This window comes from Epinephelus lanceolatus, chromosome 6, assembly GCF_041903045.1.
Source record: "Epinephelus lanceolatus isolate andai-2023 chromosome 6, ASM4190304v1, whole genome shotgun sequence".
Classification (NCBI taxonomy): domain Eukaryota; kingdom Metazoa; phylum Chordata; class Actinopteri; order Perciformes; family Serranidae; genus Epinephelus; species Epinephelus lanceolatus.
In genome coordinates this window covers 19,474,867-19,500,891 of record NC_135739.1, presented here as the reverse complement: position 1 = coordinate 19,500,891, position 26,025 = coordinate 19,474,867, and the positions used below count along the sequence as shown (strand labels likewise).

The 26,025-nt window shown below is 42.2% G+C and overlaps 2 protein-coding genes across 2 annotated transcripts; one reads left to right on the top strand and one right to left on the bottom strand.

Moving 5' to 3' along the window:
- On the top strand, positions 1-12,450 carry LOC117254113 (uncharacterized). The gene is made up of 3 exons (XM_033622125.2): positions 1-1,560; positions 5,472-6,557; positions 12,313-12,450. The coding sequence occupies exons 1-2, from the start codon at positions 469-471 to the stop codon at positions 6,414-6,416; spliced, it is 2,037 nt and encodes a 678-aa protein (XP_033478016.1). The 5' UTR covers positions 1-468; the 3' UTR covers positions 6,417-6,557; positions 12,313-12,450.
- Positions 12,177-25,059, bottom strand: mydgf (myeloid-derived growth factor). Its single transcript, XM_033622126.2, has 6 exons — positions 24,819-25,059; positions 22,451-22,501; positions 22,300-22,361; positions 21,913-21,994; positions 16,643-16,715; positions 12,177-13,730 (listed from the first exon to the last, which is right to left on the bottom strand). Exons 1-6 carry the CDS (start codon positions 24,978-24,980, stop codon positions 13,651-13,653), a joined length of 510 nt encoding a protein of 169 aa, XP_033478017.1. The 5' UTR covers positions 24,981-25,059; the 3' UTR covers positions 12,177-13,650.
- Between the last annotated feature and the right edge of the window lie 966 nt (positions 25,060-26,025).

Sequence of the window (26,025 nt, the reverse complement as noted above, 5' to 3'; positions counted from 1 at the left end):
ATGTAGAGACAGGAAGCCTCCACTGCTACTGAGCCAGTGAGACGCAGGCAGGCACAGAGAGAAGACGGAGACAGAGAGGCCCTCGGCATCTCCAAGGCCGGCCCAGTGAGGGGGTGAGGGGCTCAAGAGCAATCCAGCAGGGAGGACAGTGGGAGGAGAGGCAGAAGAAGAGGGGGGAAAGGCAGGGCGATAAAATCGGAAACAGGCTTCAGCAGGAAAAGGGGATCGGGTGGGTGGGATCTGAGATGAGGAGGGGAAAAAGCAGATAAAAGTTTTGAAGACGGAGTCAGAGAGAAAGAGGGAAGGGGAAAAGAGACTAAAGATAGAGCGGATTGAGTCTATGTTAATGGCAAAGGCAGGAGGGGATTCATGGAAAAAGAGGAGGAAGCTCTCTGTGTCTCAGGAGTCCTCCTGTTCCTCTTCTGCTCCTTCTTCTTTCTGTGAGGCTGCTGGACATCATCCATCACCATGTTCTCTGACAGCAGGGCTCCAGCGCCTGGGGAGCAGAAAGGCTTCAAGCCCCACGCCCCTCACTTCATCCCTTGGCTGCGCAATAGTCTGAAGCCTCACCACAGCAGTGACCTGGGGCTCAATGGACCGTACAAATCCAACTCGGAGGCCCACAACAACCTGACCCCGCTGGAGAGAGCCAAAGGAATCAACTTCTTCTCCATCCAGGGAAAGGACCGGGCGAAGAAGGGGGAGGTTCGCTGCAATGGTGTGGGGATGGCGAGGATGCTGCCAGTGGTGCTGCGGGGCCACCACATCCTGCCAGGGAGTCTGGGGAAGCAGAGGGAGGACAGCCCTGCCAGGTGGAACCAGTCTCCAGAGCTGGACTCCAGCACACAAAGCAGTGCAGGGGATGTGCCGCAGGGGCTGAGCAACAGCTCCACATCTGCCCAGGACAACCACACCTTTGTCAGAAACCACAGCAGCACCCTTCAGTCGCAGAATGACGGGACAAGCACCTCAGTCAGGAAATACGGGCCACTAGTGAGACCCCCTCCTGTTCCTGCACTTCTCATCGAGGAGCCAAACTGTAAGGTGCCTGTTGTGGTGGAAATGGAGCACAGGAGGGGGAAGGTGTGGGACTACGCCAGCAGTACCACCCACCGCAAGAGAGACCTCCATTCATCCAGCTGGGTGAGCTCAGACACTCAGGGACTAATAGGAAGACAGCATGCCTTCACCTCCAGCATCAGCTACATCAAACAACAGAGCAGGAACTCCCAGAGTCAGAGAGACCTGAGGGAACCACCTGTGGAGGGTTTCAACGGGCCCCTCAATGGAGTCATCTTCTCCACAGAGGTTCCTCAGAGAGGCCTGGGCTGCACCACAACTTTACGAGGCCCCAGGAAAACTAGACCAAGCTTGGAGCGTATTGCGTCCCCGGGCCAGAACCAGACATGGGTTCAATACAGGCCGACCATTGAAGGGGAATCACAGAGGAAGGAATCAGGCTGCAGCAGGAAGGTGGTTCGAAACCAGATTAAACGGGTGGTGAGCAACCTGGAGCAGGTTCTGACAGCGCTGAGGGACGTCCACCAGGAAATGAAAGAGGTAATGATTTTTTTTGTTGTTGATTCTGCGTAACATTTCACCCTCACAGTTGTGTCTTTCCTGGACTCACAAGAGAAACAAAACAGTTCAGAACAGGAGCAGAGAAGTCACTGCATCCTCTCACATTAATTTCCTCACGCAGGAAATGTTCATGCTTATGCTATAAAACCTTGAGGGCTCCCACAGATAACAATGCAGGCTGAAAATGCACATCCTCAGCAGAATTTAACATGCATTAAAAAGTCAGCAGCAGGGTTGGATGAATCCACTACAGTCTGCAAACTGTTTCTGCAACTCGTCTGTCTGCAAACGTGTGCGCCTCTCGTGCTTTATCCACGCGTACATTTTCATAGAGGTGAATGAGACAATAGTTATGCTCCATTTGCATGATGCATTCAGAGGCTGCTGAGATGTGACATCAGGCAAAGCAGTCGCCTTTCTCTCTGCATCTCCCATTCTGTCTTTCCTCCTCTAACATCCCCTCTCATCTTCCTCCACTCTCCCTCCTCATGGACAGATGCTGCTCTAGGCACAGCTGGATAGCGTTTTATAATCCATTTATGTCTGAGTATCTCTGCCTCGTATTCCTCATCCAGTAAAAGTGACACGTAAATCTTGCCTCTTGGCATTTGATCTGCATCTACGGGGTCGCAGCTAAACTCGAGGTACTAACCTCATCATCCTGGCTGCGAGGTTTTAGTGTGACAGTATTAATATAACACTGATGAAAGAGCATATAGGCTGCACACAAAAAGAAAAGGGACAGGAAGAGAGGGAGAGCAAGAAGACACTGTGATAGAAAATCCCAAATTTTCACAACAGAGACGACAGATCAAAGGAAGATAAGGCACCAGAGAAGACTTTGGTCGCATATTTATTTCAAAGCCCTGTTTTATCATTCTGTTGCATGAGAAGCAACCCTCAGTTATATTTAATAATCAATAGCAGCTATAAAAAGGAACTGGAGTGAGCCTTTAAAAACATTTAGACACAAATATTAAAGCAACAATAAAGACCTCTGTCTCAGAGAAAAAAAAGACATCACAAAAGCAAGCTGACGCATGAATATGGTAGTGATCTTCTGCTAAGGGATTTTGACAGATCAAAAACTGCTCTGTGACTCAGAACTTAAAGCAAACCAACAGCAGAGTTAAACTGAAAGAGTTTAATAAAACTTGCATGACTGATCTCTACAACAAACGTCTCTCGGCAGCATATGTGAAGACCTGAGAGGTCAAAAAACACCGTTTTTAATAAACACTCTTGGGAGCAGCAGATGAAACCAGGGTCCTCCTCTGCTCTTTTATCTCCTCTGATATCTGACATTAACAAGCAGCACCTGCCCAGAGTCACTTGATGTGCATATACACGCTGTGCTTCAAAGTAATATGAGATTTTGCCTCGCCCAAAAAGCTTCAGCATTAAAAAAAATAATGATAAAAAAAGACAAACCAGGTCATCTTTTGACATCAGCAAGGATGTTGTTGCACACACAGAACAAAACAATAATTCATCTGTTCCAGCAGGGGCCGAGGATTTATCTGTGCACGTAGAGCAGGTGGAGAGATAGGTCAAACATTTTCCCCAGTGTAATTTTCTACAATCTCTCCTGCCTCCATCACTGTACATGTGCATGTGTGTGTGTGTTAAGCAATTATGTGTATGTGTGTCATGCAGACACTCATGTGCTACATGCTCTCCACTGGTTTAAATGATTCAAATAAATGCATGTATGCTTGTATATGAGATACTGTATGGTGTGTTTTTTACTGTAGGTATTAGAAGGGAAACCCACCTAAATTTAGCTTACACATTTTTTTTTTTGCACTAGGTTGTAGCTCCTGTGACATACTTACAGATTGGAGCTGTACACCTGGTGAGAATCCACTCCTCTCTGAAATGCTCCAAATTATAGATGCATGTAGTAAATGCAGAAAATAGAATTATGCAAACTTTGAGTATTGCCCTTACTATATAAAGGCCACAGTGCCACGTTTTGTTTTGTATGTTATCACCTATTTTATTAGAGATGACTGAGCAGTAGTGGAGGAAGTGTTCATCATCATTTGCTTAAATAAAAGTACTAATACAACACTGTAAAAATACTCCACCACAAGAAAAGTCCTCCATTGGAGGTATCACTTAAGTGAAAGGAAGTAAGTACAATCAGGAAAATGCACCTAAAGTATTAAAAGTGAAAGTACTGTACAGTTATACCAATAAATATTATTAATTCTTGTTACTCATGCATTAATGTAAAAGCAGGATTTTACTTTATTTGATTGAGGTGGAGCTCATTTTAAACTATTAACGAATGATTATTTTCCTTACTGATTAATCTGCTGAATAACCTTCAAAATGATTTGAAACTACATGAATTGGTCTCTCTGCCTGATTTTAAAGCTCAAGGATGAATGAGTCGGTAGGGTCATGTCATTGTGTGTAGGTGTTTTAATATTTATACATGTTACTGTAGATCTTTTATGTTTTTTATCGTGTGGTTGTTTGGCTGTAACTTTTCATGTGCTGCTCTCTTGGCCAGGTCTTCCTTGTAGAAGAGATTGTTGAGCTGAATTGGACTTTCCTGGTTAATATGGGTTAAATACAAATATATATATTTTTTAAATTCTCCATTAATCAATTGATTGGTTTGTAAAAATTCTGAAAAAAAAAGTGAAAAAAAGTCCTCACAATAACCCAGAGCCCAAAATGACACCATCACAATCTTTGTTCTGATCAAAGAACACTCCAAACTTTAACAGTATTACAAATACATTAAAATTATTAAGAATAAAAGCAGCAAAGCACCCGTAAAAACATAAAAATAAACAAATTTATAATAAAACATCCTATTTTATAATCTCTTCATGTGTTTTGTATGTAAAATCTGACAAGTAACTTGTTACCAAAGCTGTCAGACAAATGTAGTGAGGTACTAAGTACAATATTTCCCTCTGAACTGTAGTGGCGGTAACGTGTAGGTATGAAAATAGAATACTCAAGTAATGTACAAGTACCTCAGATTTGTACTTAAAGTGTCCCCGGTTTAAACCTGTCGGGAGAGCTTTGTGGCATGTTGGATCTCTCCTCTCATTTCCTTTCACCACTGTACTACTATTCAAAGAATAACACAAAAGTGGCCACAAGGTACTCGAAGTTTTGACATCATTAGTTACTCTATTGAGCTATTAAACATATTTTGACAAAATGTCAAATATTCTCTGGCACCAGCTCCTTAATTATAAGTTAAGTATTTAAAGTTCATTATTAAAGACATTTCCCAGAGCAAGGTCACAAATTATGAGGATTTGCTGCTTTTCTCTCTTTTATATGGTTGTGAATTGAATGTTCTTCGGTTTCAAAGTGTTGATAGGACCAAAAGAAAAAGCAATTTGCAGATGTCACCTTGGGCCTTGGGAAATAGCAACCAACGTTTTTTACGATTTTCTAACACCTTTTTTCTGACTCTATAACAATTATTTAGAGAGAAAAAAATTCAGCAGATTAAACAACAATAAAAATAATATATTTCATGTCTTCCCTGGGGGCACACAGGCAATTTAGTATGGTGCTTGTAAGAATCAAAACAGCAGAGGTTGAGATATTCAGACTTTTAGTCCCTGAGCTCCAGTAACACTGGAACCTACATTTCCCATAATGCAATTCAATATAGACTTTCATTAGACCTTCTGTGCCTGATAACCATCCACATCTTCCAAACTCCACACCTCCAGTTTGTAGAGCTCTCTGTTAAAAAGTTCCTGTTAGAGCCACAGGAGATGTTATGCAACTGGTGAAAGTACTCCTCATGATTAGTTTATGGATTCTCATGTGTAAAATCAGTGTCCCTTTTTCCAATTACCTCTATTCTTTTTATTCATCATCATACTGTATGTATTTATCCATCACAGGTGGTGCAGCAGATTGACTATCTAACCTCATCCATTGATCTGAATGCGGAGGACCAGCAGGGGACTGAAAGAGGAGACAGCGCCAACCCTCCCAGCGACAGCAGCTCCAGTTCAGGTTCCAGCTCCAGCGAAGTGACTGTAGGCAGCACCCACCGGAGGCCCTCACAGCCTGAAGACCAGCCAGGAACCACAGACTCATCTGGAAGCCTTAGGAGAGAACATCATGGCAGGAGCCAGTCTCCACCACATGTGCTGCTGGGGCTTTCATCAGAGAGAAGTCGAACTCTCCGGTTCACCAGCAGTCTGGGGTCTTCTCCCAGACAAGGTGGGCCGCTGCAGTGCAACAGTAATCTCTCTTCATCGAATCCCCCTCAAAGCCTCACCTCCTATGATGTTACTTTGTCTCCCCAAAGAAGCCTCCCTGTTCGGCCTCCCACTCCTGGTGTCTCCCCTCTAACAGTGAACCTCCATCACCCTAACAGCCCTGGTTCTCAGCCTCACTCACCTGGGCCCTCCTCCTCCATCAGGGTCAGCCCGGTCTCCCCTCTGTCTCCCAAGCCTCACCCGCCCCCCACTCTTAGCCCTTCTGTCATCATAGAGAACAAAGTGGGGTCTCATCAGACCCCACAAAGTGACCACCCATCTGCTGGTCTGCTTACTCCATCATCGACCCAGCCTCCGTCTGCCAGCAGCCCACCCACCGACTCAGAGACTCAAACTGTGTCCAACCCTGACAGAGAGAGGCGAGCATCCTCAGCAGGACCTTCACAGGTGTGCTCTGCTCCTGCAGCCACAGCGAAACCACCAACAGCACAGGGTCGCAGAGGTCGCAAGCCTCCTCCGTACCCACACCACGGACCCACCGAGCACACAAAGAAAGTGAAGGAGCCCCGCAAAGCTCCTCCGTACCCTGAGAAAAGAAGGCTGCTCTCGACCACTGTGTGAGACAATGCAGCAGGAGGGGGAGGCTGATCGAAACAGAGCCACATTCACAGCACCAGCCGCAAGAGTGGAAAGCGATTTAAGGCTCGCCAAGTTGAGCTGAGACCAAGTTTCCAAGGTGACAGGACGCAAACGCAACTTGGGGTGAGTATGTCAGGGAGAACAGCTTGGCTCTGCGGACGTCCTTTTTCTGCTCCTTCTTCTATACCAATCTCTTGAGTATATATACGCCGAACATACACAGGGCATCATAACATCTGTCTGGGTTACTGCTCTGGTAACAAGAGCCTCCATACAGATGCTCAATTTGCACCCCGTCTCTCAGACTCCCACAGATTGCACAGTTAAAGGGCAAAGGAGAAGGCCTAATTAGATAGAAATATGAAGGAAATTGTAATTACTGCAAGATGACAAGACAAAGTAAGAACTGATTGCTTTAGTGCACTTCAACCTAAGCAGCCAGACACATCCACTCACATGTATCAGCATTGTCTGGGTTAGATAATTGCTGTCAAGAGTTGTGATGGTGTAACGAGAACTCGGTGCAGCGCAGGGTACTGTGGCTCAGCGGTGTGAAAAGCACACGCTGGGGAAGACAGGCTGGAGATCTGTGATATATATGGAGGCTGAAAAGGTCTCTTGATATGAGGAACTTAGCGGGGGCAGATAAGGAGTGAATAGGCCGAGAGGCTCCGCGCTGACTGGGTCACCGGCCCAGCGCCTGGGTGCGCATCAGGGGGAGACAGGGGGCAGCTGGCCATTCGTTGTACCCTTCACCGGGCCCCTGGTGTTACAAAAATCCCATCTCCTTTGCTGCCTCTGGCTTGACCGACCCGGCCACAATCTCCATCTGTTCCCCTCCAAATGTCAGGAGATGCAACGGGAGAGAAATAGGGGGCAGGTGTGGGTGAGAGGAAAGAGAGGAAAACAGACACTGGAATGTCTGCCGGATTGATTACTTAAATACAACGCAGCAAATATATGGATTATTTATTTCAGTCAACTGATGGTGTCCTCTCTTAAACTTCAGTTTATTTCAATGCCTTCTTGTGGCTCTTAATTTTCAAATAATAAATCTGGTGTTAATCTATATTGAAAAAAACAAAACCAACTGTATTAATCCGTCTCTCTCCCCACCCTGTCAGAGGCATCAGCACCAAGCCCATTTGTTCCTACTGGACTAGGAAATCTTTAGAAATGATGCATGTATACATCGCTTTATCGAGGCTCAGTAATTTCCTAAAATAGCCAGGCACTGTAGTTTGTTTTCTTTTGCGAACGTTAGTCAAACAGGAGCTGTGGATTAGCACACATTTGGCGCTCTAGTGAGTATTTACAGCAGCAGGACGTGTTTGTGGGACTGACTCAAAATAAACTACAGTGCCAACATTCACGCTAATGAAGGCACATGTCACCCTGTGCAGCGGCGTGGCTCACTGATGTGTTTTTAATCATTTTCTTTGGTCTGTGGCACAGAGAAATGGGTGGTGTCTGGATGGTAACCCCAGATTTACAATAAGTCACACATATTCCATGTTTCAAGTGATCATTTTAACCCAAACAATATCTTTTTCCAAGTATGTTTTATGCTTAAACCTGGCCAGACCTTAACCACAGCACTGTGACACTATAAACAGAGATGCAGGAATATTCTGAAGCAGCTCACGAGTTTTGCAAATCCATCTATCTACTACCGAAGAAGTGATATCAGGCTTTGGATGGCAAGAAAATGTTGGTTTTGGTCTCTTCATAGGATTTGTTGACACAAAATATAGAATATCAGCAGATATATCCATTGAACAGACTAAGTCAACAGCCATGCTAACGGCTCACTGAAGCTGTATTTAGGTGCTTTAAGCTAAATGCTAACATCAACATGCTAGCATGCTCACAATGCCAATGCTGACATGTTGATGTTAAACAGATGTAATGTCTGCTGTCATAGGTGTATGACAATACACAATATTCCCCCCCCCCCCCCCCCCCCCCAAATAAAATCATGAAAGTAGCAGATTAAACAGATTAAGTGTGCTAAGTGCTAGTTAAGTGCTCAAATTTTTCTGGCAGAGGACCCCCAGGTAACTGTTTCATCTCCCCCCGGATGTTGAAACAAAACCTACGCTCTTGTTTCCTGTATTCTGCCATTTTATCATTAGCATGCTGGCAACTAATTAGCACTAAAATTACAGCTGAGGCTGGGGACAGTGTCACTATTTTTGTATGTACAGTACAGGCCAAAAGTTTGGACACACCTTCTCATTCAATGCGTTTTCTTTATTTTCATGACTATTTACATTGTAGATTCTCACTGAAGGCATCAGAACTATGAATGAACACATGTGGAGTTATGTACTTAACAAAAAAAGGTGAAATAACTGAAAACATGTTTTATATTCTAGTTTCTTCAAAATAGCCACCCTTTGCTCTGATTACTGCTTTGCACACTCTTGGCATTCTCTCCATGAGCTTCAAGAGGTAGTCACCTGAAATGGTTTCCACTTCACAGGTGTGCCTTATCAGGGTTAATTAGTGGAATTTCTTGCTTTATCAATGGGGTTGGGACCATCAGTTGTGTTGTGCAGAAGTCAGGTTAATACACAGCCGACAGCCCTATTGGACAACTGTTAAAATTCATATTATGGCAAGAACCAATCAGCTAACTAAAGAAAAACGAGTGGCCATCATTACTTTAAGAAATGAAGGTCAGTCAGTCCGGAAAATTGCAAAAACTTTAAATGTGTCCCCAAGTGGAGTCGCAAAAACCATCAAGCGCTACAACGAAACTGGCACACATGAGGACCGACCCAGGAAAGGAAGACCAAGAGTCACCTCTGCTTCTGAGGATAAGTTCATCCGAGTCACCAGCCTCAGAAATCGCGAGTTAACAGCAGCTCAGATCAGAGACCAGATGAATGCCACACAGAGTTCTAGCAGCAGACCCATCTCTAGAACAACTGTTAAGAGGAGACTGCGCGAATCAGGCCTTCATGGTCAAATAGCTGCTAGGAAACCACTGCTAAGGAGAGGCAACAAGCAGAAGAGATTTGTTTGGGCCAAGAAACACAAGGAATGGACATTAGACCAGTGGAAATCTGTGCTTTGGTCTGATGAGTCCAAATTTGAGATCTTTGGTTCCAACCGCCGTGTCTTTGTGAGACACAGAAAAGGTGAACGGATGGATTCCACATGCCTGGTTCCCACTGTGAAGCATGGAGGAGGAGGTGTGATGGTGTGGGGGTGTTTTGCTGGTGACACTGTTGGGGATTTATTCAAAATTGAAGGCACACTGAACCAGCATGGCTACCACAGCATCCTGCAGCGACATGCCATCCCATCCGGTTTGCGTTTAGTTGGACGATCATTTATTTTTCAACAGGACAATGACCCCAAACACACCTCCAGGCTGTGTAAGGGTTATTTGACCAAGAAGGAGAGTGATGGAGTGCTGCGGCAGATGACCTGGCCTCCACAGTCACCGGACCTGAACCCAATCGAGATGGTTTGGGGTGAGCTGGACCGCAGAGTGAAGGCAAAGGGGCCAACAAGTGCTAAACACCTCTGGGAACTCCTTCAAGACTGTTGGAAAACCATTTCAGGTGACTACCTCTTGAAGCTCATGGAGAGAATGCCAAGAGTGTGCAAAGCAGTAATCAGAGCAAAGGGTGGCTATTTTGAAGAAACTAGAATATAAAACATGTTTTCAGTTATTTCACCTTTTTTTGTTAAGTACATAACTCCACATGTGTTCATTCATAGTTTTGATGCCTTCAGTGAGAATCTACAATGTAAATAGTCATGAAAATAAAGAAAACGCATTGAATGAGAAGGTGTGTCCAAACTTTTGGCCTGTACTGTATTTGGTCAAAAAACAAAGTATTGGACAAACTGAGTGGTTCCCAAACTGAGGGTCAGGACTCCCTCAGGGGACAGCAAAATAAATTTGATGGGGTTGTCACAAATGACTTTATCAGGACTTTAACAAGGTTCATAGGACAGTCATAAGACAGAGGAGTGCGAGAACCATTGTGGTTATTCAGTGTGAAAATGGTACCTTTGAAATGCAGTAGGTTAGATGACTAGTTACCTTTTTAACATGTAATGAGTAATGTAACTATTTTAATCACTTAATCAAAGTAATGTAACGTATTACATTCGATTACTTTTTGATTAGGCTACCTTTCTAACAAATGCTTTAAACCTGGCAATAAAGCTGAAAAATATCTGGAGTTATACTACCACAAGAAGGCCTTTTGTAATCGCCAACATATTAATTAGTAACCGCAATTTTTCTCAGTAACTGCAACTGATTAAAAATACATTTATTTTGTAATTTAATTACATCTAACTAGTTACTCCCTTAGGCTGGTTATTACAATTCATCCTGGCAGGAACATGAATTCTGCACCACATTTTATTGCACTCCATCCAATAGTTGTCTAGACGTTTTACTCAGAACCAAAGATGTGGTTGAACTGATGGCGGCACTAAAGTAAACGTCAGGGGGGACACCAAAGTCAGTATCATCCTCTGGGGACCATGAATATTTGTAATCCATTGAACAGTTGCTGACATAATTCAGCCTGGATTAAAGTCTTGGACCGACTGATCCCTGGAGCCAATTTGGTTGCGTGGCTAAAATGTTTCTGATTTGTCTTTAATGCACACCATCATAATCAAAGCCAGCTCTTGGCAGCTTACACTGTATATACTTTCCTGATGGTCATGCTGTATGTGGGGGGGATAGTTGAAAGCAAACATCTCTACTGGCACCAGATGGTAAACAGTAGTGATATGTGTTTAGGGTTTGGATGACAGCATAGAGGCAGCGCAGAGTCTCAGAGACACAGTGAACCAGCAGTAAACAAACAGATATAGTGCTACAGAGACTTATTATTCAGTGGAACGGCCATCTTGAGAACAAAGTGTCAATTTTTTTTATCCACAGGGGCCACAAAACCAGAGATCAGAGTCTGCAATGGTCACGTCTTTGCTATAAGATGCTTTAATTACAAGTGGGAGACTCTGTGGGAGTTTATTGTCAAAATGCTACGGCACAATAGATTCTCTCTGCGTGAAATTCAGATGTTTTATAGCTACAGTCATGGTTAGATTTTACATTGAAGCACTGGCTGCAGTATAAATTCTGGTATCACAGGATTCAAACTCACTGATGCCAATTTGACTACAATCAAGATGACTGATTTTCTCTTGGCTTAACATAAAATGAATAAATCCCTCCTGACTCTGTATCTCTATAAGCCCACAAAGATCAACGCTCTATACTTTCCCATATGTGCCTCTGGATTTACTAGATCCTCCCTGCACAGCCGATCTCCCCAGAAATTAAGAAGAAACAATGGAAGCTCTTTATCTCGTGGAAACATTTATCCAAGGACAATATATGTTAATTGAGTACGCTTACAGAATACATTTTTTCATATTGCTTATTTTAATATAAAGTTTTGTATAAAGTCTCATTTGTATGCTGGAAACCTGGCTGTTTGCTGCGGCACACAAACCGAGTTCAAATTAGGAATACATTAGTGTTGGTACTAAAATTACCGTTATTTCAGATGGATACGACAGGGGCATAAAAACGCTCTCCGCCATGTTCACGGTGGCCTGGCTCTGACAGCGCTCAGAATATTTAATGCCTCTACGCTGGCACTCAAATTTCTCCTCTCTTTTCATGTTTACCCTTTAACGAGGCTGTGGGAGGTTCAATCAGATCATGACTGACATAACAAGACAAAAAACATTGAATTATCTCCAGAGCAGTGACAACATGTCTTTATTCAAACATCCATCACATTTCATCATGAATCAGAACAATCAAGAAGTAGAAAAAAAGAAAACATGTACAAAATAAGTAACATTGTGTGTGCTGCTTTTCTTTTAGCATCTGGTTACTTCCTGTTGTGACCCCAGAGGGAGCCTCGACGGTGACAAAGGGACACACAAACGTCCCCCCCAGCTGTTTCCTCCACTCCAGAGGATCACCTCCGGACAGATGAGAGGATCCAAACAAGCTATGGATCTCAGTGAGTAATCCGACCACAGAACCAAATCAGCACAATCCTTGAATCTGAAATCAATCCCCTCCTGAATCCATCTCATGGACACTTGTGTGGATCTAAGATTGGATCAATGTAGGGGAGATAAAGGGGGTCCTTGTTGCTATATAAAGGAGCATGTACTTCTGAAACGTGCACAATGCTCTGGCTGATCCACACACGTGCCACTGGAGGATGAAAGCAGAAGGTTCAAGAGGGGCTCAGGAATATGTGAGGGCAGCTCTTTGCCATATATACTATGATCCAAATGTCTGTGCACAACTTATATTTGAGGTTTTTTGGGTTAAACCTGAAACAGTGTAACAGTGAACTCACTGAAATATCATTCTGCTGCAGGTGTCTAATTAAAATGACCACGATAAAGGTAATTTCAAATAAGATAATAATCATTTATACCTATATCACATTTTCTCCACAATGAATTCACAAGGACACTGTTTGAGATTTATCCCAAAATGCATATCTTTCTCTTACGAAGCTGCTATCTGCTCTATTACAAGTATCCCTTCTGGCAAAAACCGAAACACAACAAAACAAAAAAAAAAGATCACAAGAGGTACCAATGGGTGATTTAGGGGATAAAATGAGTGCTTACAGTTATCTAGAACAGATGAATACCAACAGACAGAGAGCGAGGAGCTCAGCCCAGAACAGAACAGGACTGGGGAAAATGTAATTGTTTATGTGTGCGCGCGATGACGCTATTGGAGATTATTCACTTTTCTCTCAGGATTACACGAGATGGATAAATCTCTCCCTACTCTAAATGTGTTATCTATACTCAACAAGCCCCCAGACACCAATCCTCTATACATTCACATACGTCCCCAGTGGATCAGGACAGATTTGCTCTCAGCAGATCTCTCAGCCTTAGACTCTAAGAAACAACTATGGAAGCACTTTATCTTATGGCAGATTTTTAACTGGGACATTATGTAGTAAAAAATATAAACACTTGCTGTATTTTTTTTGTTGTTGTCTCGAGCAGCATTTCAAATCCGTTGTATAAACACACCAGGTAATTAATGTACCAACAATATCAGTATCATCCTACTTTAATTTTAACTCCCACTAATCCATCCTTCATTGACGACCGAGCTGAAACACAGAGGCCGGTCTCAGAGCTCAGAACATGACCAGAGCCAAGTCACACTTCTGACCAATTACAGCTCGTCATGTCGTGTCCGTCCAATGGCGGTCAGTTTGGAGAGTTGAGCGCTGAACTTTCCATCTCTGTGGGTCACTGGAGGTCAGAGAGGACAGAGCAAATTACCGTCACAAACAATATTAAAATAGCAACAAGGACACGGTATCATTGACGCAAAGCCCCTGAAACCAGCCAGCATCATCTAACAACAAAGGCAGCAGTTTGAGACCTGCAGGTCCAGTTCGACCTGCACTGCCTGTTGGCATGGAAAGTTAATGACAGCAGCAGCAAATTAGATCTGCAGATGCAGATGTGCACCATCTACAGGTAAGGACAGTAATAGCTGCTGCGATTCGGACAGTAGAGCCACCTGCGGGCAACGAGTGTTACAACTGCAATTTCATTTCTCCCTCGTCCTGTAGCTGCTGCTTGTGCTTTTATATTTCACATATAAAACCTAAAAAATGTAATAGTTTTGTTCACTAGAGCATATTTTCTGCTGAATAAGGAAGACCTTGGAGTTCATCCTGCTCACAGTGGATTTGCTGTCCTCCAGATTACTCTGAAGGAAGGTGGTGATTCATGGTTCACTGTCGACTCTAAAGAAACAGGTGTGGTGTGCAGAGGGTCAAAGGAAGCATTAAAGGAAACTTTGCATTGCACTTGAGGTTGATTTTATTGTGTTTTTAGTGTTGAATATTTGAACATTAAAGTGTTGCTTTAATGACTCAAATAAATCTGTTGTTTATTAGTAGGTTTCATCTGTCTGATCTCTGTTAGTCTCTATAAACAGATATCTGCATATGTTAGCAAAATCTGTCAGACAAAGGACTAGACTTTGGTATCAAAAGTGTTCTGGGTTTTGTTTGTACTCTGTTTGTGGTTGGAATAGCATTGGCCAGTCACGTTTTAGTGGGTTTTGGTTGCATGCTTGTGAACAGTCCATGAGGAAAGCAAAAGAGGCAAACACACTGGCCGAAATGCAATCTCAGAACCTGAATAAGCTTTATATTTGCCTTTTTGTATTTACCGAGTTCCTGCACATTCTTAAACATCAAATTGAAGGAATTTTCAAGGAATTTCCAAACCCAACTCCCTCAAACTCAAGGACCCAGCATGGCATAGTTTAAGACGCGGATCAAGGTTAATTACTGTTCTAACACTGAGAATATTTATAATGAGATTTAGCAGGCTTCACAGAAGCTCACAGACAACAAGAGAGTGAGGCTTGAATGTGTGAACACTTCCCAACTGTGCTGTGTTACAGTGATGGTGCACAAAATCAAAAGAACTTCAATTTTTGTGCATGCACAAATTAAATAAATTCAAGCACTTTTAATGGCCCATGTCTATCTACGTATATTTTTAGAGCTGTACCTGACACAGAATTATGTCAAACCAATCGGATGTGGTCTTTCAATACAAAGATTGGACTCATTGTTCCATTTTTTCCATAAAAAGTTTGAAGAGAGTTTGAAGTCAAGAGTCAAGTGGGACGTTCAGGGCGACAGCAAATATCGTGAACAAGCAAAGTTAGCCCACTGAGCTGCTGCGTGCTAATGATGCTAATGCTAACAAAGGAAATGTGCAACAATATTATTTTCTGACACTAGATATCAACAAAAAGCCAAAGACTGTCTGCGAGCTGTAAATTCACCACGGTAGCGTTATCTCAGGCAGCTGCCTCTATCTCTATCAGACTCACCTTGGGTCTGGGTCTGCAGCTGCCTGTAACGGAGAGCAGCATGAAAGCGAGAAGCACTCACTCTGCAGCTCAATCTGGGGACTGAAATGTACCCAGAAGTACACTGACTAACAAAATCCAATCAAAACAACTGCTTGACTTGAGTCGACCGAGACGTCTCCAACTGATGATCCAAATCTTTGACTTTCACGGGACAGCCCTATCTATTTTCCAAAACTTTCAATGCCTTGAGTTTTTCCCTCAAATTTGGAAACTTCTAAGAGTTTCAGGGACATGGGGGAACGCTGCATTTATATGCAGTTATCTGTTTATGGAGAGTAGTGCACTATCAACTTCATTCTAGCGTCACAAGTTACTAATCGGACTGGAAACCATGACCAGCTCATATCAGATATCCATTATCTGGATATCCACTCGGTACTCCAGAACCCCCCAAAATAGTCTTTTGCCCACAGAGACTATATTGTTGTCAGACTGATAGCCGATGGGTTCCAAGATTTGATGTTCATTCTGTTTCCCAGATAATTTGCATTTGACTGCCACAAGCTGAATTGTATTTGTATTTGTAATCCATCCTTATAATTTATACGTAGTAAAACTTCAAAGACAAAGCACATCAGCAGCTGAAACAATCTCATTGCCTGCAGGTGGCACAAATGATAAAACTGCGAACACAATTTTGCCTGTAGGTGTCGACATTTCTGGATATCTGCAGGTCTAAACTGCAGTGACTTTTCTCTCCTGTAGGTGGTGCAGGTTGGCATATAAAAACTGGTCTGGTGAATGGTTCCCCCTTATGGACAATCTTAAGCCGGCTCACTGTGAACATTTCAATGAACTGGCCTGAAACTCACTCACAAACTTGTTTTACATCTAAAACAGTGATTTACCTGCTATACTACTGTTAAGGACTTTATCCCTATGAATCATGACTGGAAGTGTTTCCCAGAGGTCTCACAGGGATGGGATTATCCTAAAGTCTGTGATAGTTGCTGGAAATTGAGTCTATAAGCCTCTGTACTGTTGCGTCTAATCTGCTGTTACAGTAAATTGCTGTGTGACTTGTCAAATCCTGCTAATCACAGTCCGGAACTGGAGCCACAGTGGGGATTTGTGAGGAAAATGAATAACAACAAATAATGCTACAGGGACAAATGGCAACCCACTCACAGCTGGAGCATATGCTTCAGAGGGAAATCAGCAGGGAACTTGCAACGTGATGGAGAGGAGGTAGGGAGCGAGAGATTGACGTGACGTGCAGAGGGAGTTGATTGAACACTTGGAAATACAATCAGTTTCTCACCTGTTGAGTCTCCTACGATAAATTCCTCCGGCTTCAAAGGCACGTCACTCTGTCCTGCGCCCGCTGTCTGAGACTGGATACAGCAAAGAGCAGCAGGGATAAAGAGAAGGAGGAAGAAAAGAAAGAAGGGGAAAAGGAAGGAAATAAACAAAAACAGGATGAGAGGCGGCACAGGAGACAATTTTTTTGCAACAGACGGGCCGGGAGAGTAGGAGGATGTGGCGACAAGGTCAAGGAGATTGTGTGCGGGGGTGGCAGGTGTGTTTGTTTGTGTATGTGAGGTTATTTTCATCTCATCATTTAGTTGAAGTTATTTTCTGTGTGTGTGTGTCTCTTCTGCTTGCAGGGCACGGAGCCAGAGCAGGAGGAGGAAACATGTGCTCTCACTAATGACAGAGTGTCAGGACTGCCCTTGCTGGGGGAAGGAGGCGTGTCAAGGTGTGTGCTTCACTTCGCAGACGGCCACATCAGACACGGCAGACCTCCGCTAAGTGACTGAGCTCAGGAAGAGTCCAGATATTAACCTTCCATGAAACATTATGTGTGCAGACATGTCGACGAGTTTGACTTCCAGGAAAAATAAAGCTTTTCTGTTACTTTGACCGTCTCCGCCTGTGTTGGTTTGTCAAAGTCAGTGCTAGCTGGGATGTAGCTACAACCATCATTAGAGGACAATGGATCTAAAAATGTACAGCGACTTGTGGAGCAAATGATGGGTTTCCATGGATACATAAGCATTAGTGGAGGGGATGTGCAGTAAAGCAAGAATCAGGTCCAAAGTGCAAGTGATAGCGTGTTTTAGGACTGTGTGGCTGGGTACATTCAGCGATGTCGTGGCTCTCAGATGATGTTAGGTGACATTTAATCTTGAGTAGCCTGACCTTTGTATCTAATGAAGGTCTGGAGAAAACCTCAGTTTAATCACCCTGGGGAAAAAACTTAAAGATCCTGAAGCAGCCACTTCATAGGTTATGAGTTTGGTAATAGTCATTCATGGAAACAGCACCTCTGGTTGATTGTGGTGCAGTAAAATGAGTTGTCCATAGCGTTCCATTGACGATTTAAAGCACTAGAATGGCAAACTGTCAACACTTTTTCTAACCGATGCAATTTTAAGACCCCAACCTCGGCAACTTGGCAACATTTTCGCCACTTTGGGCTATTTCTGCTCCAGTAAGGAGTCTTAAAACCTCAAAATGAGTTAGCATTTTACTACTCACGGTTCCCTCGTCTCAAAGTCCATAGGTTATTTGAATGGGTTTATGGTTACATGACTGAAATAAGGTCTGTGGTTAACACGAGCTTAAGAGACTGAAACATTTTGTTCTATCACGTAAAATACGTCCCTCGTGAACTTTGAAGCTTCTATGTGGCTTCAAAAATGCGGTTGCTAACAAGAGGTTGAATGAGACTACAGGACGTCATCACGCCGAACATGCCTCTACAGTCTGGTTATGATGGCGACGTTGGGTCATGTGACCGTAGTGTAGTTAGTTTATAGCTTAACGTTAGCTTTTTACCTCTGGTGATTGCATTTAGGCTTCAATAATCATGAAAATGGTGAACATTTGTTTGCCACAAGAGCTTATTTTCAGCAATGACCCAAAATCCAATTTAAAAATCCCATTGGCTTTTTGACGGGGGAACCAGTGCGATGCTCACTTCAGCGTCAGCCTACAGAAAAACATCATGCCTGGGGTACTTTATTAAAGCTTGGAACTCTCAGCATATTGTTAATCAAGTGGTCTAACCGAACACTACACTTCTGCACATCTCCTCAGCTCTGTTTTCAGGCTTTTGAAAATCTAGCTAGTGACCGAAGACCTTGGCCAATCACAGGTCATTTCAGAAAGAAGGCATTCTTATTGGCTGTTCTACAAATGCAGGTGCATGTGCACGTCCCGTCAGGTGAAAGTCTGATTCAATGGCAAAGAATCCTGCACAGGAAGTTACTTTTCCTGCACTGGCAACAACTGGCTACACTGCAAAGCAACCAAAAAAAAGGAAGACAGACTTCTCAAAAACATAGTCTGACAATAAACAAAGTAAAACACGTGCCAATATCGGAAAAGCTTTTAAGAGATGGAGAGAAAATGTTGCAAATAGTTTAACCCCCTGCCAACCAGAACTAAAAGCTCATAGCTGCGGCTTCGAGTTCATGTAGCTAATATCAGCAGGAGCCTTCAATCATAGCGTGTCCTCGCCTCACCCCCACCACTACAGACCACATTGCCCCATGTGTGACAACTAAAGACATCTAATTATGGGGCGGCTGTGGCTCAGGAGGTAGAGCGGATCGTCCACTAATCTGGAGATCGACAAGTTGATCCCTGGCTCCTCCAGTCTGCATGTAGAAATATCCTTGGGCAAGATACTGAACCCCAAATTGCTCTCGACGGCTGTTTCATCAGTGTGTGAGTGTGTTTAAACTGAGTAGCAGGTGGCACTTTTGTGTGTGTGAAAGGCTTTGAGTAGTCAGAAGACTAGAAAGGTGCTAAACAAGTACAAGTCCTTTTACCATTTCCCATAACCCTTTTCACATATCATGAATATTGAGACGTATCCTAACCCCATTTATACAGAGATGTTACATGCATTTCGTACTTTATACATATCCATATCCAGGAGAGAGGGCCGCTGTGGCAACATAACAGATTGTGTCATTACATGTGACGCTGATCTTTTCACAGAGGGCTTGATCAAAGTGTAGATGTTGACAGCTTCCGGCTTTGTGGTCAGAAAAGCAAAGTTAAAAAACTGCAAGACAGAAAAATCCTGCCTTAATCTCCTCCCTGAGCTTGACTAATACATTGCTATGTTGCTGGTGCAAAGGTGGATGGTTTATTATCTGCAGGCTTCGCAAAAATGTTCATCAGCTGTGTTTTGCCTTGATTTTTTGACATTTGTGCAGACACTGTAAATTCAACGCTCTAAAAATGTTTTGGGGGCGAAGGAGAGAGAAGCTTTAATCTCAGCACTGACAAGGTGTATTAAAAGTGTGAAGTAACATCGAGGGAAAACTTTTTTTACTCCGCTTTGTCTTTGTTAGGCAGTAAAGTCCTGGGAGCGTCTTGCTGCCCAACATAAGCTTCACAACTTATCACTCAGTGGGGGAAAAGCCGAGGAGCTAAAACCAAGGAGGTGTTGCACTTGCAGCATGGTAACTACGTTCTGCAGGATGTGCTGCAATTTAGCTTCTGACAAATTACAACACTGAGGACAAGGGACGTGTTAATCATTTTTAAGATAAAATACATTGGCTGTGGGTTACCTTGGTGTTTCATAACAAGGACCTGCACTAAAACTGGGGTATTAAATCAAAGTCAGCACACCTTTGACTTTCTTTAGTTAGAAAAGAGGCAGAGAGAATGCACAACAAACTGACAATATATAAATACATCTTCTCTTATTTTTGTTTGTATCCATAGTTTGTTCTTATTTTGTTAGTACCCACTGATTTCTGGGGTCACCAATGTTTTTTTATTCTCGCTCTTCTCTTGGGTAAGAGGAAATTGTGATCCAAAAAAACTCAGCTCATTTCCACAGTTCAAACATTGTTTGTCTAATGCCAAGAAACACAAGTTTTATATTCAAGGAACATAAAAAACACAATCAAATTTACATTAATGACTTTAGTTGTTCTTTTATCTCAGACATGTAAGGATGTTACAAACCTTACAATACATTATTATATGTTTTAGAGCAGTGGTTCCCAACTGGTGGGTCGTGGTCCGAAAGTGGGTCGCGGGGTCCGTTCTGAATGGACAGCAAGTGACTGGCAAATGTGTCAAGTTTGTACAAAACACATTTTATTTTTAAGTACAGCAAATTTCTGGCACAGAGCTTTTATTTTGACGTGCTGTTTCCCGCTGTAGAGTATGTGACTAACGAACAGTGACTTCACAGAGACAACGAACTAGCTGAGTGACATGGCAAAACACGAGTATTCACTGAAAAGCGTGTGGACCTTGAACTAATGACTAAGGACAAATCTGGATCCTGTGACTGGACCAGTTGGGAACCACTGTTTTAGAGTAATTAAAATGACTGGATTATAAAATTTGTGGGTTTAAGAAATACCACTATACGTTGTTGACTGATCCAAATTACTGAAATTTCAGTCCACTGTGCGTCCCGACCGGTGGTCGAGTGTTAAACTTACTCAAAGTACTACACTTAGTGCAAACCTGACGTACTTTTACTTGAGTATTTTTATCTAATGCGACTTTCTACTTCTACTTCACGACACTGCAAATGGAAATACTTGAATATTTGATAACTTCAATTACTAGTTACAGACCATCTAAAAATATACAAGTGCAGCTGAAATGATCAGTGGACCCATTACAAAATTAATTTGCAACCATTTTGATAATCGTTCGTCATTTTTCATACAAACACATTTCATGGTTCCAGCCTCTCAAATGTGAAATCTGCTGCTTTTTCTTTTGATTATTTTAAATATTTTGATTTGTTAAATTGATTTAAATTTTCTGCATTGAGTAATTTGATTTTTAATACTAAAAAACATTTAGATTTTTCTGACTGTCCTTACATACTTTTAATTAAGTAACATTTTATTGCAGGACTTTTACTAGTAACAGAGTATTTGTACAGTGTGGTATTAGTAGTTTTACTTCAGTAAAGGATCTGACTACTTCCTCCACCACAGCTGCTACTGACATGTCATTTACAGCTTCACAAATGTTTCCTGTAACACCAGCACTGATGATCAGGAAAATCATGTTTACTTTAAGTTTATTAACAGTATGCTGACTTTACTACTGCATGAGTTCCTCTTCTTACAGACATTTTGGTGGCATCTCATTAGTTCTTGGGCATGTGCCGGAGTATTTGCACACGACACTAAACCTGCCCTTATATAGTGTTTAGGGCACTTCACCTATGCTTAAAGGTTACTTATAATCAAATGGGATTCATCATTTAGCACACATGGGTAAGAGCAGATTTGAATGGTTAAGAATGTTTGGTGCATCTGGAGTTAACTTCTCTTATTTTTTCTCTTAAGCTAAGATAAATTTAAGAGAGTGTTGCTGCATGAGGCCCAGTGTCACATAAATATAAAGATGTAACCGACTGATAAAGGAGCCATGTTGTATATGGTTACCAGAAATTTAAACATATTCAGTTGCTGAATGGAAAGTTGGCTATCCTTGCTGAGGACCAGTTGACAACATTAAAAACAAGTTCATGTACAGGACAGGCCACATTTCCGTCTCACAGCTGAGGGACTTGTGTTTTATACTTACATATGCGTTGGCATATTCAATTTTGGTTCCCTTTAGTTCAGCTTTGAACTGAGTGAAAAACAGGTAGGACTTCCCCTGAGGCCTGGCGGGGATAAAAGGGAAATATTTGTTACCAACATTAAGTCATTTGCATAAATTCATTCGCTTATTAAGTCAGTGCAGGACGTGAATACATTTCAAGTGCAAGATTAGAAACTTTGTTGTATTGTCTCTGCGCTCTACTGGGGCTGTCACGATTAACTACAGTCAAAGAGTGACTCAGAGGAGAGACACAGACGAGACAAAATTTCACTGAGGACACACAGAACATCAGGGTCACTGAGCTGAGGAAGCGTCTCGCCTCAGTGTGTATGTGTATGTGTGTGTGTGTGTGTGTGTGTGTCTCACCTCCACACAGAGCAGGAAAACAGCCTGTCGTCGTCACTCAGACCCACGCTCATCAGCCATTGCTGTTGCAGAGGAATATTTATGCATACAACTGCTGTAACCAAATCAATAAACTGATGCTTGATACTGACAGCAAGAGACACACACTCACCTCGTTGGTTCCCCCTTGTGAAGCATAAGTGAATGAGCATTCATACTCCCTCTGAAATTAAGAGAGCGAAACATGGTGCATCATTAAACCTGCATATTATTTTTATTATTGAGCTTTACATGCTATTAATTTACACCTTCCATCAATCTACAAACTACTGATTATCTCTGTCAAATGTGCATTTCAGAAACAGGAGTGTGTGCATCAGTTTTTATCAAGCACACACACAAAAGCTTTCATCCCCGCAGCCTCACAAAGGCAAAGATTAGCTTTCTTGTCTATGGTTCATGTCATTATGAATTCAAAGGTCTGTTCTGGCTGCTACTGTGATAACAGTGTTTTGGAGACATCAATTCTCTCCTCAGGTAAAGACGTTTCTCACAGCAAACGCTTTGACATGCTCTACAGGAAAATGTTACACCTGATATTGTGTGTGAGGAGTGAATATTTAAGTTAGGGCAGAGATATCACATCATGATGAAACGATTTCTGTTGTCCAAAGTGATGACTTTTACAAAACTGTAACTACATGTGATTTTGCAGACATTTACCATACTGTTAGTTAGTTAGTTAGTTAGTTAGTTAGTTAGTTATTTGAAACACCTAGACAGTGTGGCTTGGACACATCATCAGTGATGAACCCAGGGTCATTGGGTGTTTTGGCTCTTAGATCATCAGACACCCTCACCTGGGCGACTCAGCCGGGGGTGATCAGTCCCCGGCTTGTTTCCAAACAGCGCGCTACACCATGGATCTGCCCTCTTGATCCACAGCCACCTTGAGGCCTTTTCAGCAGCCTCACTGATGCTTCCGGTGGCTTTCCTCTCCTGCAACACTCTGATGACAAGGGACCTGAGTGTCCGGTGCACTGCAATGAATATCTATATTGTCTAATGTGCTTTTTAGAGGAAAATTTTATGATAATGGTTAATGGGGGCAGCAGTAGCTCAGTCCACAGGGACTTGGGTTGGGAGGGTCGCCTGTTCAAGTCCCCGTCCAGACCAAATATGGAGCATGGACTGGTAGCTGGAGAGGTGCCAGATCACTTGAGCAAGGCATCGAACCCCCCAACCGCTCGGGGCGCCTGACCAAGGCAGCCCCCTCACTCTGACATCTCTCCACTTTGTGCATGAATAGGTCCTGTTTGTGCATGTGTGTGTCTTTCGGACCTGTGTGTAATTGACAATGACAACAAAAAACTTTTATAGTGTGAGTCTGGGATGCTGGCTTGTCAGTTTTGCCCAGTTGGAGCTCATTTGATTAACAAATGTGCTTTTACAATATACGCTGCTGCAATATACTGTGTCAATGCAGTATATATTTGATATATTCATACTAGTGTTAAAACATGGCAACAGTTATCATACTGTATATAAGTGAGGGTAAAAGGAGAAAAGGGAGACAATTTCTACACAGTTTTATGGATTTGGATATGTAGTGTGGTCTCATGAAGCCAAAACATACAAATGTTAATTAATGGTAGTGTTTTAAATTTATCACACCAGTGTTTAATTGATGCTCTGTTATTCATATGACAGTTATGTGTAGCATTTTGGTGGAAACAATCAGTTTATCAGAGGAGAGAACATGGTTTTAGGTGCAATGTTTCATTTTGCAAGAGATTTGTGGAGTTTTGACAAAATGGTTAACTCTTTCCAGTTTTGCATTTTTAGTACTGAGCTGTAGTTTCAGGAAATATGTTTAAACAATTGGGGAAAACTGCAGTAAAACCTGCTTTTCCTGCTTTATCAGGTCAGTGTCTGCTGTGAAAAAATGCCTACAGTGATGGACATTTGTTATTATTTTAGCCTGTTTTAACAGCAAATTACGAAGCAATTAATTCATACATAAAAATAATATTTGACAATAAAATAAAAGCAATTAGTTGCAGTCTTTATGTCCGGATATTGTATTAAAACTTCACTTTCAAACTACACACAAAAGAAGCACTGCACATTCATCAAACCTGTCAGCCAATCAAAGGAGCCATTGTGTCACTGAGGCAGCGACGTGTCAGCCTCTCACAGGCTGTGTCGTCATCACGCCGCGACTGTAGTTTTTCCGTGTATGTCATTTTAAATAGCAAACATAGCAAATGTGACACACTATAATGAGATAAACACATACTACACACACAATATAATTCGTGTTATATTTAATTCTGTTATTAATCTGTCAAATACTTAATGAGCGATTAAAACGGAGCGAATTACGATAATCTACAGGGTGAACTAGCTTACATTCAAACCGAGTTAAACTTGCACGTTCATATTTAGCCTCACTGCAGCTTGGTGTCTGGTTGCAGTTTAAAAACGTTAGCTAGCTGTGTGAAATAAAGACAGTAACGTTACTTTATTCAGTCACTTACAATCGCCTCGGTGAAAGTATGCACCACTCCTCCCGGTTTAACGTTGAACTCCACCGTCTTGGTCCGATCAGGAGAAGCATCGACCGGGACTAACGAAGCAGTCAACGCGAACACGAGCAGAAACGCCAGACTGACAGCGGAGAAGTTATTTTGGGTGGCCATCTCTTCCTCCTCCTTTAGATGTGTAGTGGTGTGTCGCTGTGAGTGGCTCCCCGGGTTACCAGGTATCCCGTCGACTGTGGATGACGTCACACCAGGCGTCACACACCAAACCAAGGAAACAAAATATGGCAAAATAAGTAAAACATGACAAACATAAAAAAGACGATTCCCTTCACTTAATGGTAATAAAAAAAATACAGTCTTTATTGATATAGTTTATAGATTAACTTCTCTTAATACTGACGAATTAAAGTATGAGTTCAGAATTCATTGTAACGTTACCATTCATGGCCACACGATGTCGCCCTCGTTCATACAACATTCATTTTTAATGAAGCACAGCAGTAGAGACTTATGTGAAGTAGATATCATGCCTAATCTCAGATGTTTATCCAAAAAAGACAAACAATACTAGGGAATATAAAATACACCACAGAGTTAGATTATATTCTATCATACCAATGCATCTTCAGATATTTTAATTATGGCTCTGCTACTGTACTTCATGGTGAAAATGACTGAAAGAGAATTTCATGTAGGTCCCAATACATCATGAAAATGTGGCAATGACATGTGAAGGTGAAATCCTCCAGAGCAAAGCTAGTAAGTGGATCTTGATCTGAGATTGTTTAGTTAAATTAAGTCATATTACTTTTTTTTTTTTTTAAAGAATCCTCTATAGGGAATGTAGGGGGGAAAAATTCAGAAGTAAAAAATGACATCTTCCACATATTATTGTGAATTGAATATCCCTAGAGGTCTCTGGGAGGGATCATCACAACATTGTCCCTTTATAGATAATAACAAAAGGCTACTACAAGTAATTGTAGTGTGTATGAATATTTAGAATATATAAACATACAAAAAATTATGCACAAAAAGGTAAAAAAAAGAAAAATGCTTAACAAACCATTAAAAATAATTACAAGAATACAAAAAACAGGCTAGTTAGGTGGCAAAGTCTGTATTAAGTGTAAAATAATTACACCAACAATATAATGCTATCAAAGTATTGCTTTGTACAAGATGGAAAACTCTCTCTCAC

What these genes read in the sequence shown, in the direction of transcription:
- mydgf (XM_033622126.2), bottom strand. Translation starts at nt 24,980, where the DNA reads ATGGCCACCCAAAATAACTTCTCCGCTGTCAGTCTGGCGTTTCTGCTC. An exon ending in CACAAGGGGGAACCAACGAG is followed by an intron (nt 22,362 to 22,450) that starts GTGAGTGTGTGT and finishes CCTCTGCAACAG; the next exon opens with CAATGGCTGATGAGCGTGGG. An exon ending in TATCGTAGGAGACTCAACAG is followed by an intron (nt 13,731 to 16,642) that starts GTGAGAAACTGA and finishes TCTGACCTCCAG; the next exon opens with TGACCCACAGAGATGGAAAG.
- LOC117254113 (XM_033622125.2), top strand. Translation starts at nt 469, where the DNA reads ATGTTCTCTGACAGCAGGGCTCCAGCGCCTGGGGAGCAGAAAGGCTTC. An exon ending in TCCACCAGGAAATGAAAGAG is followed by an intron (nt 1,561 to 5,471) that starts GTAATGATTTTT and finishes TATCCATCACAG; the next exon opens with GTGGTGCAGCAGATTGACTA.